The sequence below is a fragment of the Streptopelia decaocto genome, assembly GCF_964273445.1.
Source record: "Streptopelia decaocto genome assembly, chromosome: 20".
Taxonomy (NCBI): domain Eukaryota; kingdom Metazoa; phylum Chordata; class Aves; order Columbiformes; family Columbidae; genus Streptopelia; species Streptopelia decaocto.
The window spans coordinates 2,578,685-2,598,802 of NC_138675.1; the positions used below are offsets into that span (position 1 = coordinate 2,578,685).

At 45.3% G+C, this 20,118-nt stretch overlaps 1 protein-coding gene across 3 annotated transcripts in view; it reads right to left on the reverse strand.

Annotated features, from left to right (window-relative positions):
* IFFO2 (intermediate filament family orphan 2) overlaps nt 1-18,043 on the reverse strand; it is a 41,095-nt gene extending 23,052 nt beyond the window's left edge. For all 3 annotated transcript variants that reach the window (XR_014185767.1, XM_082069656.1, XM_082069655.1), the window contains exon 1: nt 17,202-18,043. Coding sequence is in view for 2 of the 3 variants with exons in the window: in XM_082069656.1 (XP_081925782.1) it covers nt 17,202-17,827 (626 nt within the window). In the remaining variant the exon portion in view is untranslated. The remainder of the gene's footprint in view (nt 1-17,201) is intronic.
* Nucleotides 18,044-20,118: the final 2,075 nt, after the last annotated feature.

Genomic DNA, 20,118 nt, shown 5'->3' on the forward strand with positions numbered 1-20,118 from the left:
GGAGAATCCACATACAATTGTGCAGTATTCACAGCAACATTAAATACATTTTAAGCTACAGGTCATAGGCTCCTGCATGACTTATTCTTGCAAACAACACTGCACTAAATAAAGGCTGGGTTTAAATCTGAGATGTCTTTGGATACCTGGAGAAGCTTTGGCCTTCTCCTTTTGTACTTGCACCCTGTCCCAAACACAGAAGCCCATTAACAAAGACATAAGATAGTTATTCAAAGTAGTTTTAGCAGCGGGTGAGGCTGCTGTTGGGTGTTTTCACAAGAGATCTCCTGTCCTTGCAAAGGGCTCGGTAGGATACAAAAGTACCAATTATGAACTTCAGTTCTGTTCAACCTCACAGCTAAATATGTGAAGAAAAAAACATAATAATAGTAAGTCTTCCATTTCCCAGTGCATCCAAGGCTATTCACGTTGGCAGCCTATTTCCACCTCACAGAGCAGCAAATTCACTTGCAATACTGCTGCCTTGCATGTAATAATCAATTTATTTTCGCAGTAGGTAGATTGAGAAATAGGCTAAAGCATCTTCCCTGATTGCCTAATTGCTCTTGACTGAGTAACTTCAGTCCAGCTTGCTCTCAGAACTTGGGGGTGTTGGAGCTCTGAACTGAACCAGTGCCATGAAAAGAAGCCTTTGATTTTCCTGTGTGTTTCTAACCTATTCAGCATCCCGGTTCCTAAGCCATTCTATGGGAGAGAGTCCAGAATTGCTGAAAGTTACTTTCATGGAAAGGTTTTGTCCAGTGTCCTGCCTGCTCTTCGCTTCTCTAAACCCAGTGCAGATTCACCTCAAGTGAAAGATCAGACCCATGACAACATAACCCAAACCTGCGTATCACTAACCTGCCTATTCTGCAGCTGTAAATGATTTTTAAATACAATTAAATCTCCGAGAAGCATTCCAAACCACAACTCCTACCAGCAATGGCCAGGAGTACCCACTCCTGAAATGAATCTAATTAGGTAAGGTAATTATTTTTAGGGTTTCATGCGAGCTCACAGCATCTTTACATTTCTGCACGGCTGGTTTGCTGCTCCCATCCATCTCGAGCATATGGAAATCATAACTGCTTTGGAGGAATGGAATTTTTATAGTTTAAGGAGCAAAACCACAAAAGGCCTCTGTCTATTCAATCTTTATAGAGTATCCATGCTCTAGAATCAGAGGCCAATTAAAAATCACGTTTTATCACTAGCGTCCTCCACACCTCTAAACCATCGTGCTGATCACAGGAACACAACTGTTTCCTGCAGCAAAATGATTTCTGGTTACTCATCAACAGTTCCAGCTGATAAGATCCCATCAGACTGCGAGCTCTCGAAGCAAGATTTATGATGCAATTGCTGATATGATAACTAATACACAAGATAAACCAAACACTTTCTGTATCCTCCTCTTATGTCTGCAAGCGTATAAAGACAGATTTACAAATCCATGCCCAACCTGTCCCAGCAACCGCAAACACAAGCAATAATAAATTAAGCTGCATTTAGCTGTGAGCACAGAGCACCGGGCACTGACGGGCTGCAGCAGCGTTGCAGGCAGAATTAACGCCAGTTGTATTCCCCTCAGTACCACCAACTTAAATTCATTTTTCACTCCTGTCAAAATCTTCCTGACAGTGTTTACAGCCCCTGAACAAATATACGTCTCTTAAGTATGAACAAATAATTCTGCGGTGTGGATCTACTGCAGTTTTTGACAGCTGAAATGCAGTTTTTTCGCTGGGTACAGCAGACGCCAGGGAAGGGGAGAGGGATTTGCTCAGTAACACGAGAAGGCAGGGACTGTGTGCCTTCCATTTTCCTGTATGCTCAGCGGTGACTGAAGCTTGCCCAGAATGGCTTTCAACTAAAGAGCCTTGTGGATAAACATCAACTCAGATGTACAAGTTTGGGCTGTGGGCTTGCTTTGGGGAGGGGGGTAAAGATTTACTCTGTGCAATAAAGGAAAAGCAGCCAAGAGAGCAAGGTAAAGACAAAACAGGCTACAACTAGAAAAACAGCTCAAGACTAGGCCAAGACTTAAGAAGTGGGGAGGGGGAAAAAATGTACAAAACAGAAGAGGACTGCACTTAAAAGCAGTTCCCAACTGCAAAAGGGAAATGTTATGATGAACTTTAAACTTCCAATTACTGCCACCAGTCCTTGGTTTGATTGAGACAGCCTTGCAGCCATCAGAAACCCATCATAGAGACAGGAGCTGCAAAACAATTGAATTACCTCAGATATCAACTTCTAGCAAGCTGCTTTTGGTCATTAAGACAGGTAAGGACTGTTCTGGGCGCCACCAGAGCACTCCATTTCTACAGTTCCTCTGAATTCAGCAGATTGCTGGGGAGTGGAACCTTCTCTGTACCTCCAAATACCTGCAGCAACATTGTATTCTGCAAGAAAACGTCAGACAGACAAACAGACAGTTCGCTCGACAAGTCAGCTCTGATTCCAGGAACCCGATACAGCCCATGTGTGGAGTAGTAAATACAATTAGGTCTAACTACAAAACATCTGATAAGATTTATACCCACACGCCCATTTGACACAGATCACGACAGCGTGACGCTCTTGGCAAGATGAGAATCAGAGCGCTGCATTTTGGGTTTCTTGTTAGCTCAACTGTGCAAAATTAAGTCATCTTTGTAAATACTTTATGGTAGCCTAGGTAGCTACCACATCAGCCTGGGACAATGCTCAAATTCTTGGTGCTCTTCCTCTTGTATCAATGAAGTCCAAGGCATTTCCCCCATTTTGTAGGTATAGCTGCTTATTTTCTTTCCTTTCTCTGTGTATATTTCTATTAACAATGAAAAGGAAGTTTAATAAGATGGACATATCCTGATTTTACCACACTGGAGGACAACATTGTATTTCCAAGGCTATTTCCCAGGCTGCTATTCTTCTTCTATTATTATAATTTATTGTGTCTTATGTATTTTTATTATTTATTAATTATAGTATTGTTATTATTTCTAGAGAGATCACAGCAGCAGGCTCAAAAGCCATCGTCCTATAGTCTCATTTGTACCTTGTAGCTGAGTCCATGCTCATGTCAGCTCTGATCAAATTGTTTTCTAGAAAAATAGCAGCACAACACTCATTTTTACACATTAATCCGGCAAACCCTTATCTCATTTGCCACTGAACTATAGAGAAGAGCTCTGCGTACTCCAGGCCTGCAGAAGACAACTGCAAGCGCAGCTTAGGAACCAGCCAAAGAACATTACATTCCTGTAAAACTGTTGTCGTAACTGCAGATAAAGTAATTACTCTGACTCATTTTGAAACAGGTAATCTGAAAAGCACAGGATTACATTCCTGTACAGTGCTGCTAGCTACAAGTTAATTATCAAATACCCAATTCCCATGTAAGGCAATCTCTAGCAAACATAACTCCTACAAACCTCCTGCATTAAAGACAGCCGATCGGCTATGTACATTTATTTTACGACTCTGCTTATCAACAAGCTGCAATGTTATGGAATTTAGTATGTCAAACATTCAGGTGTTTTTTTTCCTGACGCTTTGGTGCAGGCATCTATAAAATTGCTGTAAAATTAGTGAAGAATTGACTTGGATTAATGACCATCTGAAAAAAATACTACTAAAAAAAGTGACAGATGCTATAAAACTTAACCAAGGGACAAAGAAGAGAACAGAGCTGCCCATTATTCTCTACTCCTCAGAAGCTGCTGTGTGTTTATATACCCACCTATGGTATGGCAAGGGGGGGTTAAATTTCATTATGTGGGTCTGACAGACACGTACAAGCATCTCTGAACAAACAAGAAGCAGAAGCTGGACATCTTGAAGTAGTTTTTTGGCTAACCCTGCAATAGCAGGGCAGGAAACAGTAGCCCATCCAGTGCCTTTTAAATCACATTGCAATTATTGCATAGACTATTCATCATCTCAAATTCTTTCGGTCAACATACAGAAACAGCCTGGTACAAGTGTTAATGTGAGAAACTTGTAGAATGGCGGTGTCCTGCACGGAAAAGGTCAAAAGGAGCTTTGGGAGGCCCCGAGCTGTGGAACACAACACGCTATTATCCCCGTGTCCCAGTAAAGCCATGTGATTCCTTTGGACGGCTCATCCCCGCCGCTCGCATCGTTACTGAAATAAATACAGGCTGCGGGAGAAGAGAACGGAGCGAGAAAAATGTCTTCTGCAAATTGGAAGTCGAGTTGTTTATAAGGGAGTTACCGACAAGACTCCAGCGCTTGGTTTCAGCAACAAAACTGCACAATGAGAAGGGATTATTAGAACTGACTCATGTAATAATCACAGAAAAATCCATCCATTGTTTAGGGAAACTTAACAATTGCTTAATGCTCTTAATTTAATCAAATATGTTTAAACAGCAGAAGATAGGCACCAGCATGCCTGTCCCAGAATCTAAATTTTCACTGGCTTCAAAGAAAAGTGGTAAAATCACCCAGAGGAGCAGGGCACACGAAGCCACAGGTGTTGCACAGAGATGAGGAATCCAGCGTGGGGCCTTGAGTTCAGGGGTCTCCCCAGTGCCTCAGCTGACACGAGGCAATGGCCGCAGCACCAGCCAGAACACGCACTCTCAGATCTCAATTTTTCCTCCCTTTCTACTCTGCAGCTGGTAAAAGGAGCTCAAAGATAAGGAGTCACCCTGTTCCCCAGAGAGTCTCCAGCGTTTCAGACGGGCAGCAGCAGCAGCATCGTGGGAGCTGTGACAGGTGTGTCTGTGTCCTCAGAGCTCGTCACACGAGCCACCTGTGTGGAAAGGCAGAAAGGCTCATGACCATGAGCCAGCACTGGGCCCTTGTGGCCAGGAAGCCAATGGGACCTGGGGTGGGTTAGAAGGGGGGGGTCAGTAGGTCAGAGAGGTTCTCCTGCCCCTCTGCTCTGCCCTGGGGAGACCACACCTGGAATATTGTGTCCAGCTGTGGCCTCTCAGCTCCAGCAGGACAGGGAACTGCTGGAGAGAGTCCAGCGCAGCCACCAAGATGCTGCAGGGAGTGGAGCATCTCCCGTGTGAGGAAAGGCTGAGGGAGCTGGGGCTCTGGAGCTGGACAAGAGGAGACTGAGGGGGGACTCATTCATGGGGATCAATATGGAAAGGGGGAGTGTCAGGAGGATGGAGCCAGGCTCTTCTGGTGACAACCAGTGACAGGACAAGGGGCAATGGGTGCAAACTGGAACACAGGAGGTTCCGCTTAAATATGAGAAGAAACTTGTTCCTGGTGAGGGTGGCAGAGCCTGGCCCAGGCTGCCCAGGGGGTTGTGGAGTCTCCTTCTCTGCAGACATTCCAACCCGCCTGGACACCTTCTGTGTAACCTCATCTGGGTGTTCCTGCTCCATGGGGGGATTGACCTGGATGAGCTTTCCAGGGCCCTTCCAACCCCTGACATTCTGGGATTCTGTGAAAATCATCTTATTCCAGGCCTTCAATACAGCTTTAATAGTTTGCTAAGACGCAAGACTACTAACACGAGCACTTCAGACAGTAACTCATGCCTTGTAAACAGCACATTAGGTAGTGTTAAGCAAATACTTGTAATAAATTAAAGCTTTCTACAGCCTGTCCCCAAACATGACTTTCAACTCCTATCCTCCGTGCTAAAAATTTAATTACTGATCTGACCTTGATATCCTGTGGTTTCTAGGCAGGGGCTTCACATCCTGCTTCTCTCTAGTACACTGATTTCAAACTCTTAGTCCTTTGCCTACACTTCAGCACATTAATTTTAGAAAAAGTAACATAAAATTCTCAATTTTCTTTCCTATTTTTTCATCCCCAAAACACAGGTGACACTTCAAGAGCTGATAAAGGTGTTAGTATGGAGGAGGGCTTTGGGCAGAAGGAAAATGAATAACAAAAAGAAAGCAAATAAGGCGTATAATAAAGCTACTTGTAGCCAAGAACGCTTACTGTAACAAAGGAGTATAATTCCGTATCTTTGCAGCCTCGCAGCAACTTGGAGATGTCACGGAAGCGTGCTCTAATGTATCATCACCATTTTAAAAATACATTTGTATTTTTATGGACGTTTCACTTGTAATTTCTCACCTCCTACTGCTGCTGAGGACTCAGCAGAACGCGGACACCTTGCCAAGAGTCTGGCAGCTGAGGAGACGAGTAGTTACACAAGCGATTTAAAGCCATAATAAGATCTAACGCTAAGCTGTCAGAAAGTCCAGGCAAACTTCTGTGGCATGAACTTCCTTTCTATTTTCTATAAACACCTAATGAAAGCTTTCATGAATGTCCTCTTGGAGCCTGCCAAGTTAAAATAAGTGCATTATCTCAGCCGCTGCACATGACTACATGGAAGATTCTTACATCACAGCTCTAAGACGTAACCTAGCAGGCTTTGAACTACAGGGCATTTTTCCCATGTAGGGTGAAGATTATTTCTTTTCAGAACTACCTTATGACTTCACGGCAATCTGCTACAAAGAGGAAAACCTGGATGTTTTGAGCATGTGTTGCATTTGGTGACCTTAAAGGAAGAAGAAATACGTCGCTGCCACAGCACAGAGTGATCATAGGACCGTTTTCAACACCTACTGCCATCTTTTAACGCATAAACACCACCTTCTATTGAACAGATGTTCCCATCTTCTCTCATCTCAGTATTCAGGCAAATCATCCATTTTGGGGAAAAACTGCTCCATTTTTGTAAAGCAATACCAAAGTGTGTAATTAAATGTAACAGCTAAGCTTAGCTGTTAGAATGTTACCTGTACTAAGTTCAAAACACTGGTATTTTAACAGCCTCTCTCATAAAAGGTCTTCATCTGACTTACTGTTTTCCTGAGAAAATGCTGTCTCCAGCCATTCCCTTCACTGGTGGTGTAACCACCCTACTGTTATCTCTAACTAATTCTGAAAGGCTTTGATAAGGCCGAGTGATAACAGATTGGGATTACTCTTCTGTGGAAAGGAACCAGCCATCCTGCCAGAATGTATTACCACAACATTTTCATTCATTTCTGCAGTTCTTCACCCTGAAATGCCACAAATCATTGCAAGTTGCAGTCAAAAAGCTCACTGGTCTCCTTACCTTGTCTTCAGGTTTATCTCCAGCTGCCCTCCCGTTCCCCCACATCCTTTAAGAACCAGTCGCAAAACCGAGAGCTACGAGTCATCTTAATCTCTGCCCCAACACTACATATTTTTACTGAACCTAGTAGAGATCAAGGAAACTGTTCATTGAAATGAGATAAAGCTTATCTGCTTTCAGGAGGCAGGTGAGATACACACCGAGTACACCGCAAATCCTCCCAACAGCGCTCCTGTGTGTCCTTTATCTTATCTACATGTTTAGAGTTTTATTACCTTTGTAAAGGTAAAGATACTTTGGCATAGCTTTTATGTCCAGTGTCAGGATTCTAAGAACACACGTATTAACAAAGGGTAAGAAATAAACTGCTCTTCAAAGGCTGCTATGACACTTGAGGAAATACACAGTACTCCTCACAAGAAATGGAAGAATCCTCACCCTGGTTAAGCTGCTTTAATCACTTGTAGTACAATGGGCAGATTAATATAGTTTAGTATTTCTAGTTAATTATGGTGACTAGCCTTTACAGAATTACCATTAAACGACAATACTATGCCATTTAGATGGAAGCGAATTAATAAAGACGACAGCTAGGAGGATATAAAATTCAAGATTAGGCATTTTAAAATATCGGTACAAAGGCAGATGAGTCTTAAATGCACACAAACATAATAGTTGTTTTTGCTGTCTCGGCTGCATAAATTCCCAATAAGATAATTGTTTAGGACTTGACTTCACAGGCAAAGAATGAAAAGAGACTTTTAAAATTTTAAGGCAGCCTGAAACACTGCGAATTGTCATCGGGGGGGTAGGAACTACTAGCAGCAGCAACTCTGTGCTATTTATGGAAGGGAAGAGATGGACAGGAGTTCCAGTATAAACTCGGTTTTAACGCAAAAGGCCAGTGAGAGGGAACAGTGACAGACAGTGACCTCATTCCTCTGCCCTGCAATTACAGGAGAATTCGGCTGAGTCACGGACCCAAACCTCACCTAAATCCAAGCCCACGCGAGCTCAGGGGGAACAATCCCTACCTATGGGTCTAGAGTTGTACCTCACTGGGGATTTGATAGGAGAAAGATCACAATTCACCGAATGCCAGAGGAAGGGTACACATCTGAAACAACCAGGTTGACATCTTTTTCAGGGCAGCAACACAATGACATTAATTCAGTGCATGGCCAACTCATTCACAGCACCCATTGCCATACTGATGATCACGATGCTCCTACAATCCCCTATATAAAATAATAAGTAGAGAAGACAATAAATCATTCCTTCCAGCTGCTGAAACAGGGAAGATTGTGACTGTGTTGCATATAAATGGATAGAAGCATCCAATGCCCAAAAGGGGAAGAGAAGCTACAAAGGAAAATGGGTTTATTTGCAGCTTCATCACAGGCTGCCACCAGGAGCTTGCCGTGTGCAGGGACAGGGATCGCGAAATGACCTTCCTTACATCCCACAGCCATTCCCGATAGGATAAAATGCTGTACAGCACCTCGGCAAGTGGGACTTCATTCCCAGGGTCACTTTGTCCCTTTTAACAAGCAAGCTGGTCTCCCACTGGCAGCCGGCAGTTCTGCGCTCTGCTGAAGAATACAGATTAGTGGAAGAACATTTTCCAGGGTATTAAGGAGTTCTTAAGTGCTTTGCATTGTTTTTCTCCCTTTCTTTAAAGGAAAAAATAAAGGAAAAGGGGTTTCAAAACTGCAGCGATGACAGAAACAGTCAAAAGTGAGGTTATTCTGGTATAATCATTTGGGGAAAAAAAAAAAAAAAAATCAGTAGAAGGGTTAAGCACAGAATCCAAACTGGCCAATTCTTCATCATATGGTCGACGCTTTACTGAAAAGGTTCAAAGGGGCAATAAAGGTTTTTATTTTTTTTAATTTGGGTACATGCAAGGGGGAATTTTCTTGTAGTTTTAGTGACAAGAGCTTGTTGAACCCTTAAAATATTCCCATTATGATTCAATATTAACACATCCACGCCATTCTATAGAACTATATAAAATTAGACTAATACTTAGAATTTTTGTTAACTAGATTTGATTTGTCAGGACTTGACTGCTATGATTGAACAGACATGGGCCTGCTGAATTGAAATTCTGTTCTCTGTAACAGAGAAAGCTTCATTTAAAAAAAATGACATAGTTCTATTTTCTCCCATCAGAGACATGTAGACAAATTTTACCTGTAGGAATCCAGAGACAGAAATATATTTCCCATTGAAAGCAGTGATTTGGAATTAATCCTGAGCCAGGATCCCTTTGATCTCTAATTCCAGCATGAGTCAGTGCATGGACTAAACACATCTCCTGCATTTAATGGTAAAGGGGGATCCAATCCTCACTTCCTTCAACACCCCTGCTCTCTGTGTCATGAGCCATTGTAAATTAATGAGTTTTCTTGCCCACATAAAGAGGACAAGGTTAATTCCCCCTCTTTTTCATACAAGGTCCATGAGCTGTCATGCCTTTCAATCAGTGTTGATCTCTGCTTATATACAACTCCCCCGCATTTCAAAGCAACCCGGGTTTGAAATGCAGCCGCACACCCGTGTACCCATAACTGTGCAATACAGAAGCTTACCTCTTCGCTTTGTAATTCCTGTTCAGATTTGTGAAACCATTCAAGGCTGGGAAATCAAAACGTTTGGCTTGTCCACAGCACCAAGAGATTTATACAGTTACATGCAACTGATGCTCAGGCTCTAAAGTCACGTTTTGCTTTTGACTGTATTTCAGTGCAAATTCAGAATAAATCCACCAAAATTAGCATCAGATTGGACATTCTATTTGGACCCCCACTACGAAGAGCAGCAATGCAAGTCACACATTCAACCAACACAACTAAAACCCTTCTCTAAAGCAACACATGGTGGTGGTTGCCAAACAGAAAAAGCCAAAAAAGGGAGAACTGAACATTTCTCTAGTGAGAAAAAGCTCCAAGAGGCAGCAGTGGGCTGATTTTCGAAGCCATGACATAGAAAGCAGACGCGTCTAGGTTCAGTCCCAACATCTACTTGGAAGGGGATTCAAATTAACAACGTTTTGGGGCAGCAGGATACATGGAGTCGGGCAGAACGCTTCCAAATTGAGCTCCGTAAGCACCAAGTCACGTGTAGATGAGCTGGAGAGTAGAAATGCTGGAACAAAAGGCTGGAGAAATGCATCATCCATGATTCACTTTCACACAGAAACAATGCAACCAGCCCATGTTCTGGGGCATTAATAAGCGGGACTCATCGTTAATGGGCGCAGGGCACCATTCTCTCCCAGCTCTCTTGATGCTCTCGCTATTGAAGTAGATCCAGAGGCAGAGCTGATGTCATTTTTGCACATGGATCAACACCACTCCCAGCAAATAAAGCAGAAGACAGATTCCCAAACACTTTTTTAATGTATTTTAAACAAACGCTAATTTCATTTTTTAAAAGGCTTTTGGAAGCAAACATCATGTTAATCCAATCGTGGTAAAAGTTGCCTCCCAGTTGCCACTTTCTGCAACAGCATTGGAAAAAATCACCAAATTGTTCCGACGTTTTCACCAATTTGGCACGACCCAGGCAATCCAGGTGCTGTTATATCCCCTCGTTTTCCTTCAAGCCCACTCTGAAGCAGAAAGACCAGGTAAAAACTGCTTCTAGAGGAGCTGGCAGCCAGGGGTTATGAAACACCACATACATCACTTATTTCTCTGGCACCACCAACAAATCCCACTCTCCCAAACGACGACTCCTCTAGGTCACTGGCTACAGCCATTCACATCTAACCCCAAACCAACACATTTGAATGATACAGTTGAAATTCAGTGATTTATCAGCTATCGCCATACTACAATGCTCTTGTTTTTCCCCCTGTTCTAAATATATGATTAAGTAGAGACATGTTACTTCTCTTCAAAGGTGGGAGGTACATATGTAGAAACTTGCAAAAAACATGACCAGGGTAATAAAAACCATAACTGGAGACAGTAAAATGTAGCAAATACTGTATAGAAGCCACGTGTATGGTGGGGTAGCAGAAAGGAATTTGAAAACTCTTTTAAAGCACAGCCGTGCACTATATGATTTCCCTGTGTGTTGTTTACCAAGCAAAATTAGTCCTGTCCCGTTTATAACCATTTATTACCTTTTATTACCATTTATTACTGATCAGTTCAGAGTTCTGGAAACAAGAGAATTTTTAGTTCAGAAAGGTCACAAGGCTGCAGAAGAGCTTCAGTGAGACTCAATAGTGCACAGATACGGACTGTGAAGTTTTTAAAAGGCCAAACTGGAAGAAATCTTTTCCTTTCTTCTACAAACTAAAAGGTTGGTCTTAAACATTAAGATGGAGACATAAAACATAAAGAGCAACATCCTGTGAATATTTCTAGCAGAGCTAAAAAAACATAACAAATGTAGTCACAGCAAAGAATACGCAGGAAGCCAAGATGAGACCTGGCAGAGCATCACCACCAAACCTTCAACCACAAAAAAGCAGCTGTGGAGCCGTACGTGGGTTCGCCGCTTTCTTTAGCTCCAAGCCCAGCACTCAAACGGCGTTACTGCCACGAAAGAGATGACAAAGAGCTAGAAAGAACTTGTTTCTATGTTTGTTTTCACCTCAGCCCTAAATTGCAAGGGTCTCCAGAGATGATTTGGGTTTAAGATCAGAGCTACTTGGGGGGTTTTGCTCCCAGACCTACTCAACACTTAAGCTGAGCTTTGAAAGTCTGTTTCTTTTTGCTTCCAGAAAGTACGATGCTTCCCACCATGAGTCACAGGAGGAATCAAAAGGTAAAATCCAGACCGTACACAGAAAGGCCTGTGGTTCTCTCGCACCAGAGGAAGCTGCTCTTTGAAGAACGCAGCCCGGGTCCTGGCCCAAGTTTCTTTGAAACTCTTACCACAACACAACGTGGGGATTTTTCTCTCCGCATCCAGTCTAGTGCATCTGCAAGTTCATTATGTTAATTAGCATTCAGAGCTAATAGCCAAAGATAAAGTTCAGAATAAATAGTTAATTCGCACAGCTAAGACAGCTATTTCCAATCAGTCCTAACATATTGTAGCCCTCCCTGGCTGCTCCCATTACAAGCCAGTTTAAGAAAGACACACACACAGACTTATCTACTCAAATATTTAACAAGTACAGCCCTAATCCCACTGTTCACAAGCAGGATCAAAGGGAAATATCCTCCTCTCTTCCCAACCTTCTCCCACATTACTACAACCCACAAGTCCCAATTTCTAGTCATACCAGGGGGAAAAAAACAAATGAATTGGAGATTCAGTAGCGTGCTCCAGATATTCATGTATATCATAAATGCATGTCTTGGCAGCAGCATTTGAAAAGCAAAGATGGCACCACTGAAAGAAAAATGTCTGACAACCAAACCCCATTCTTCTTGTAGTGCTTAATTTGCACAGCTCCGAGCAGCACAGCGTTCCAAGCAACAGTTCTAAGGGATGTATAGTTTTGTTATACAGCCAAGTGTTCTCACATTAGACAATTTTATCCGATCTTCACAGAGAAAATTCGTGTCTTCCCAGTGCAAGTAAAAAAACTCTTCAAGACTCAGTATCAGGTTTCACCAGAAGGAACATTTAACATCAAACCCCACATCTCATAAGGGGTATCCAAAAATTTCTAATGGCTGCGTGACTGCTTTGGGGGCAGAAAGGAACACTAAATTTCAGTGAAAAGCCACACTGAAACATAACGACCCCTTTAAAACAAAAAGAACAGCAGAAATACCAGAGTTAAATATATATATATGTGGCTTTACACAGAGACTGCATTATTACCAGCTCTGTAACCAATTGAAACACGGACACAAGTCTCGCATGCTGGTTACATTCTTCCACAGGGATAAAAAAATTATTTGTTTTTTATTGGGTCTATGCGTAACATTTGCATCTTGTTACCACTGATATTTTAGCTTTAAAAGTTTTCAGACATTCCTCCAGGGCTTATCTTAAGCACATTTTTATTAAGTTCCCTTCTTTAAAAAAAACGAGATCCAGCTCGTTTTGACGCGCGTTGCCTTTGACAATGATAATCTTTGTCCTTTCCAGCTGCAGCAAATTTAAGATAATCTCTTTTTCAAGTGGACTTTATTAATCTTCCAAACGAAATACCATCCTGAGGTAAAACAATTATTTCCAGTTCAACCCTTAGTAACAGTTAAGTCTCCGCTGGAAAAGACGGCTAACATCTGGCAGACTCAATATCGGCACCAATTAAGACCAATTTTGAAACCATAATGTACAAATCTAGTCAAGTGTTCAGACTAAAGCTCTCCATAGATACATCTTGCAGCTAAAAGGGAAAAAAAAAGCAGCGGCAGAAGGGGGAATGACTGCGGCGGGTTTTCACCGAGTCAGCAGCCTCGGCGGCCACACGCAGCAGCATTTGGATTGTCATGACACACAGAGATGCGCTTACATCTTCAGGGGAGATCCTCAGAAAGAGCATTTTGCCTCTAAATGACCCAAACAGACGGCGGTAACGCACAGTCCCCTGCAATTCAACCCAGGAGGTTGGTTACTCGTGGCTGGAGGGATGGGGAGATCCAGGATTCAGACACTGGTTGTTTAAAAACCCACAACTGGTTAATCTCACCTCTAAATCAACTGTGCTTTGCCTATTTAGTTTTGTTCTATCTCGACAAAAAAAGACACTTCACCTGTGTGTTTCAATGTCCAAAATCTGACGCCTCCATTTTCAAATAACTGTCCCTTGAATGTATTATTTATGGAGCTAGATTAACTGCAAAGAAAGCGGACAATTTCACTTTTTTCTTGTTAAAAGGATAATACCCCATAAAAAGTTATAAAGAATTTGGAATCTGATCCATGGCCAGAAGCTCTTCTAGATGCTACCACAGTTTGGAAAAAAAAGAAGAAAAATTAAAATTAAGTTCCTGTTTCCCATAAATCTCCTCCAGTTGGTAACTCCCACAGTGTAAAATCGTGATTGTTACTAAAAAAATATAAGATTAAGATAACACTCTAAGTAGAAAAAGATTCACATTTATATACCATTTGTGTAAAATAACATTTTTCATCTGAAATATTCTGCTGGGTTCCTTGGGAGGGTATTTTCCCATTTGTACTTCATATACAAACAAAACCGTGGGTAAAATACAATCTAGGTGCTGTACTGACTCTGTGCTCCAGGGTTTTTTAGACTCCAGAACTCCACGGCAGTTTCTTGTGTTAGGACGGTCCAAGAAAAAATACATTTTATGAGCTGAGACAAAGGAGTTTTACACATTTTCCTGAAATGAAGCCACTGGTAATTCCACAAATTGCACAGACAGAATTTCATTGGAAAGAACATCTTAGATGATCTTCCAGTGCAGTTTTTAAGAGCAGCAGTAAAGCTGCCTTTAAAAGGGAGGAAACAAAAGGAATTCCTTCACCTCTGAATTCCACCATGGCACTTTTCACTTCACCAGTATGACATCAATGAGTTTGTGCATTCATCAACAACAGACACATCACGTATGAGCCATATGCCTTTGAAATGAAGAATACTCTTGAGCAGCACTCACTGGCTGGGCCATGTCATCATCTGCCTGGTGTTTTCCTGCTAGCCAAATAGTTCAACCATGAAGCATTTGCTGGCTGTGACCTCCTTAATTAAGTGGTCATTCTGGAAAGGAAAAAGAACCATGGAGTTGATGACTTACTGCTCAGGCTACAAGACCTGATGGCTTCAAAAAGGCTGCCGTGTTCTGCTGGTTCTCCAGTTACACAAAATGGTTATTTTCTTGCATGAAACAACAAGAGTGCATAAAACCACCCAAACACACCTTGCAAACGCGGTGTTTCCAACACGGAGATCTCTGCGATCTGGAGCGGTGCCGTTTCACAGACCCACCGCCGCCCTGGTGATAAACACGCGCCTATCTTTGCAAGATCCCAAGCCTGCCTTGGAAACTTGTGCACGCACTTAACTTTCTGCAGGTCCCGACAGCACCGTCAGGAGACGGGCACGAGGCTCATTTTCCACTTGGAGCTCATTTCCCTAAATAAACCTCAATCATCAAAGGGTTCACAGCAAGATACGGTACACCCAAAGTACGTATTTATATACACATACATACACACAAACAAGCCAGGACAGAGAACCCCTTCCCTGCAAGAAAAACAAACAAGAAAACATTGGTAGCAATCTTTACAGGATTGCTGACAAACACTGCAACACCCTATTAGCTCATGATAATGAAATCGAATTGACTAATCTACTCTGACTGCCAGAATTACATTTACAACAGTATTACTCTGTAAGCGTGCAAAAGTGCGCTCATGACCACAAATGAAAAAGCCAAACTACCCCAAAACAGCTTCACGTGTGATGCCCATCTGATCAGTGAAGGTCACACAAGAGTGGAATGATCAGTCCAGTTACATAGTAATGGACGGACCAGAAAAGACACACCGCGGATATAATGCTAATGTGATATGTGTTGATATGTATTAATCAAATTTTATTTTCAAGCATCAGGAGAAAAACCTGTTTCAAGACCAGGAAGGGTGGTGAGAATCAGATTTGTGGTCGCCTTTGCTCCATGGAATTTATCTGGTTTATGCAACCCCATGTGCCAGCAGTCACATCTCAATACAGACTCTGGGCTGAAAATTTGCTGTACACGAGCAAGTGGAAGTAGAGCAGACAGAACCAACTATATATCGGTGGAAAGACTGAACTTAAATGGCCCACAAGCCTCCTCTTCCCCAAGAAACAAATAAATACATCACATATCCATTAAAAAGGGAGAAGTATCCCCAGTTTTTGGTGAAATAACCAACACCCAACACACATCTTCCTTCACCAAGCCACCACCAAGCGCAACTTCCTACTCCCATCTCCTTGGTGCCCACCACAAAAACACAAACAACCCCGTGCCAGGATGACAGCCACTATTCTAGACTGAAAAAAGAGGCAAATATCTTTTTCCACTCAGATTCAGTAGGTGTTCCAGCCACAAAGCACAGAGCAACCAAGGCATGCAGGCTTTAAGATGCACTGAAAGTAGACAGTACTTTAGTTAATAGGCCAGAAATTAAGCATATGCTGGCCTAGAAAACCTCTCTAAACAGAGTTAATTCACAAGAAGAGGTCTGTTAGAACTAGAGGTATGGAAAAAGCACACTGCAGTCCTGTTACCCTGGACAGAAGAAATTCAGCTACGCTTCACAGGCCACAGAGCCGAGAAACGCCGGCTGCCTCAGGAAGAAAAAAAAGGAGGATTAGATTTATTCCGCAGAAAAAAATATATACACAAGGCTGGGAAAGGAGGAAACGCGTTTTAAGGCTAAAGATAACAAAATTCTGTAACAGGAGTGCCCACGCCAGCCCCGAAGGACAAGCAGCTCGTCAGACAATGCAGGAATCTCCTGCAGAATCCCAACTACCTTTTTTTTCTCCCCTCTCCTCTGGCCTCCATCTCTGCCACAGCCACACCGAGCAGGCGAATACAGCAAAGCCAACGCTCTCCATCCCCGGGGGATGAAAACACGGGTGAAAAACCCCAGGGCTTCCCAACAGGCTGAGAGAAACCTGCAGATTAGCAGGGTTTACCGAGGCTGGCGTGAGGGCTTTTGTTTTGACTAATTCCAATGAACATCTTGGAGCACAAACCTTCCCCTGCAGTATTTGCAACCCAAATATTGCAGCACTGAGCTAATTTCAGAGAGCTGGCACACAAAACCGACTACCAGAGTGATTAGTCCAGAAAAATGAAGGCGAGCTAAATTTAGGAGTAACAATGCAATGCAATATTAATAACAGATTATTTCCCTCCGCCAAAAAGAGATTTTTACAAATTTTTTGTTGTTTTTTCAAGTCAAGCTGACAATGCTCCTTGTTAAGATCAAGGCTCTCCAGGCTCCCAGGGAAGGACCCCACAATTTTTTGGGGTGCCAAGCTGAGGTGCAAACGCTTCCCCAAGCCCCTGGGAGCATCCTCCCCAGGTAGGGGGCTGTGGGGCGGGGGAAGGCCTGTCCCCATGTCCCCAAGGGTCCCCCCAAATCCTCCATACACCCCAAGGAAGGCCCAGCCCGTTTCCCCGCACTGCAGGAGCAATCAGCCCGCATCCCCCCCCCCAATTCCCGCAGCTCATCGCCCCCCCCAGCCGCTCACTTTCTCTTGTACTCATCCCGCTCCCGCTTGACTTTGGCCAACACGTTGTAGAGGGCGCGGATCTCGGGGGTGATGGTGTCGATCTGCACCCCGACGCCGTCCGGATGGATCCAGGAGACCCCGGGCCCCTGCACCGTCTCCAAGCCGCCGCCTCCGGTGCGTCGCACCTGGGTGTAGCTCCAGATGGTGCCCGGTAAGCGGCTGTAGTGGGGCGGCGAGGCCAGGGGAGCGGCGGCCGAGCCGTGGCCGGGGCCCGGCGGCTGCAGCAGCAGCGGGGTGCGGATGCCGCCGTCCGTCTGCACGGCCTGGTCCCGGGAGAAGGTCTTGTAGCGCAGGCGGCGGTCGCGCTCGCTCTGCTGGGCCGCCAGCTGCTTCTCCAGCAGCCGGTTGCGCCGCTCCAGCTCGTGGACCTTGGCCAGGAAGCAGCGGAACCGCACGTTCAGCCCCTTCAGCAGGTGGATGTTGGAGCCCAGGTCGTTCCGAAGCGCCGCCGTGACCGGCGGGCCCCCCGCCGCCGCTACCGGGCTGCCGGGGCCGCCGCCGCCGCCGGGGCCCAGCGGGCAGGACGCGGCCGCGGCGCCGGGGGAGAAGGCCCGGGCCATCTCCCCGAAGAGCAGCGAGTTCATCGCCCGGCGGCCGCCTCAGCCCCTGAGGTGAAGTGAGGGGTGAGGGCGGCCGGAAGCGGCGGTTTAACGGTCGCCGCGGCTGAGGCGGAGTGGCCGTTGGGCACCGCGCGAGCCGCTAACGGCCGCCGGGGCGCGCGCTGAGGGGAGCTGAGGGGAGAAAGGGGGAGCGGTGCCGGTAACCGCCGCCGCCACACGCTCCTGCGGCTGCCGCCGCCACTGCCCGGGCACTGAGCTGCCGGCGGGGCGGGGCGGGCCCGGCTCCGCCTCACCGCGCCCCCGGCTGCGGGCACCGATGCCGCCAGGCCCCGCCCCGCCGCCAGGCCCCGCCCCGCCGCTAAGCCACGCCCCTTCCCAACCTTTCGCCGAGCCCCCATGGCCACGCCTCTTCCCGTACCCACGCCCCACGCTCCGCCCCCTCCATCAAGCCGCGCCCCCGCGGTGCCCCATGTCCTCCACGTGTTCCCAGCGAGGCCTCAGCATGGGGGGCGGGGGTGGTGATTTTCACAGAATCCCAGAATGTCAGGGGCTGGAAGGGACCTGGAAAGCTCATCCAGTGCAATCCCCCCATGGAGCAGGAACACCCAGATGAGGTTACACAGGAAGGTGTCCAGGCGGGTTGGAATGTCTGCAGAGAAGGAGACTCCACAACCCCCTGGGCAGCCTGGGCCAGGCTCTGCCACCCTCACCGGGAACAAGTTTCTTCTCAAATTTAAATGGAACCTTTTGTGTTCCAGTTTGCACCCATTGCCCCTTGTCCTGTCACTGGTTGTCACCGAGAAGAGCCTGGCTCCATCCTCCTGACACTCCCCCTTTCCATATTGATCCCCATGAATGAGTCCCCCCTCAGTGTCCTCTTGTCCAGCTCCAGAGCCCCAGCTCCCTCAGCCTTTCCTCACACGGGAGATGCTCCACTCCCTCCAGCATCTTGGTGGCTGCGCTGGACTCTCTCCAGCAGTTCCCTGTCCTGCTGGAACTGAGGGGCCACAACTGGACACAATATTCCAGGTGTGGTCTCCCCAGGGCAGAGCAGAGGGGCAGGAGAACCTCTCTGACCTACTGACCCCCCCCTTCTAACCCACCCCAGGTACCATTGGCTTCCTGGCCACAAGGGCCCAGTGCTGGCTCATGGTCACCCTGCTGTCCCCAGGACCCCCAGGTCCCTTTCCCCTACGCTGCTCTCCAACAGGTCATTCCCCAACCTGTACTGGTACCTGGGGTTGTTCCTACCTAGATGCAAGACTCTACACTTGCCCTTATTTTGGGGGGTTAGCGGGTCCAAGAGCGCTTCTGATCCCTCAGCCAGCCCCCAGATTAATTGGGTGATGTAAAATAATTGAGTAAGTGTCGCTCTGCCCTGTGAAACGCTCCCTGCCCCTGCCTATCGCTGCTTTTGTTTCTTGGGGAAGTCACCTAATTGATAAGATTAAATTATAAGGGGTGAATTTTATTATCTAAATGCAGAGTCTTGCCCAAGTGCTAAATAACGCTGATATTACAATAATTAAGTTATTAAATAAGCATTTCCCAACTACTGCTCCTGGACCTCTGAGCCACTCAGCAATCAAAGGATATTGTTTAATTGAATTATGTGATTACTCCATTGCGCTGCCGCAGATCGGAACGATGCTTCACGAGCAAGCAAACTACACAGAAAACTCTCAGTAACGCTGGTGTAAAGCTCTAGTAATGCTATTCGCTCAAACAGCTTTTCAAATGAAGTACGGTGCTTTGCTAGGTAATATTTATTGATATTAAACACCACGGGCAGCAGCATCCACCTGCTGAAAATCCATCAGCACCCGCGAGTCTCGCTCGGCGCCGTAACCAAAGGCGCTTCAAAGGGCTCTGTTAATGTGTTACAAGCCTGTGTTTTCCCAGCACCTCCTGCAAAAAGAAAGAAAAGTACTGGGTGGAGGAGCTTTATTAAAAGGGTGACTCAAAGGAATACCTGACAAAGTTATCTCTCACCGAGCACAGAAACACTTTAGCCTCAGTTTGTGCGACTGTAACTTGTGCTCATTGCTGAGGTTACAGGAAAACACCTTTAATACCTTGATCATTAGGGCATGGTTATAAGTGCTGGTGTTGGGTAGAATCCTGCATCAAACAGAGCCCTTTTTAAAGAAAAACCAAATTGCATCTCACTGGGAGACGTTTCTATGGTGTGTACCCCTCCGCAGATCCACGGCAATACTTGCAAAGTGGAAGAATAGACTAAACTGCCAATAATGAGGTGATTATTAGCGGCAGAAGCCAAGCGAGAGCAGGTTTCTCCCAGATGTGGGTCGTTT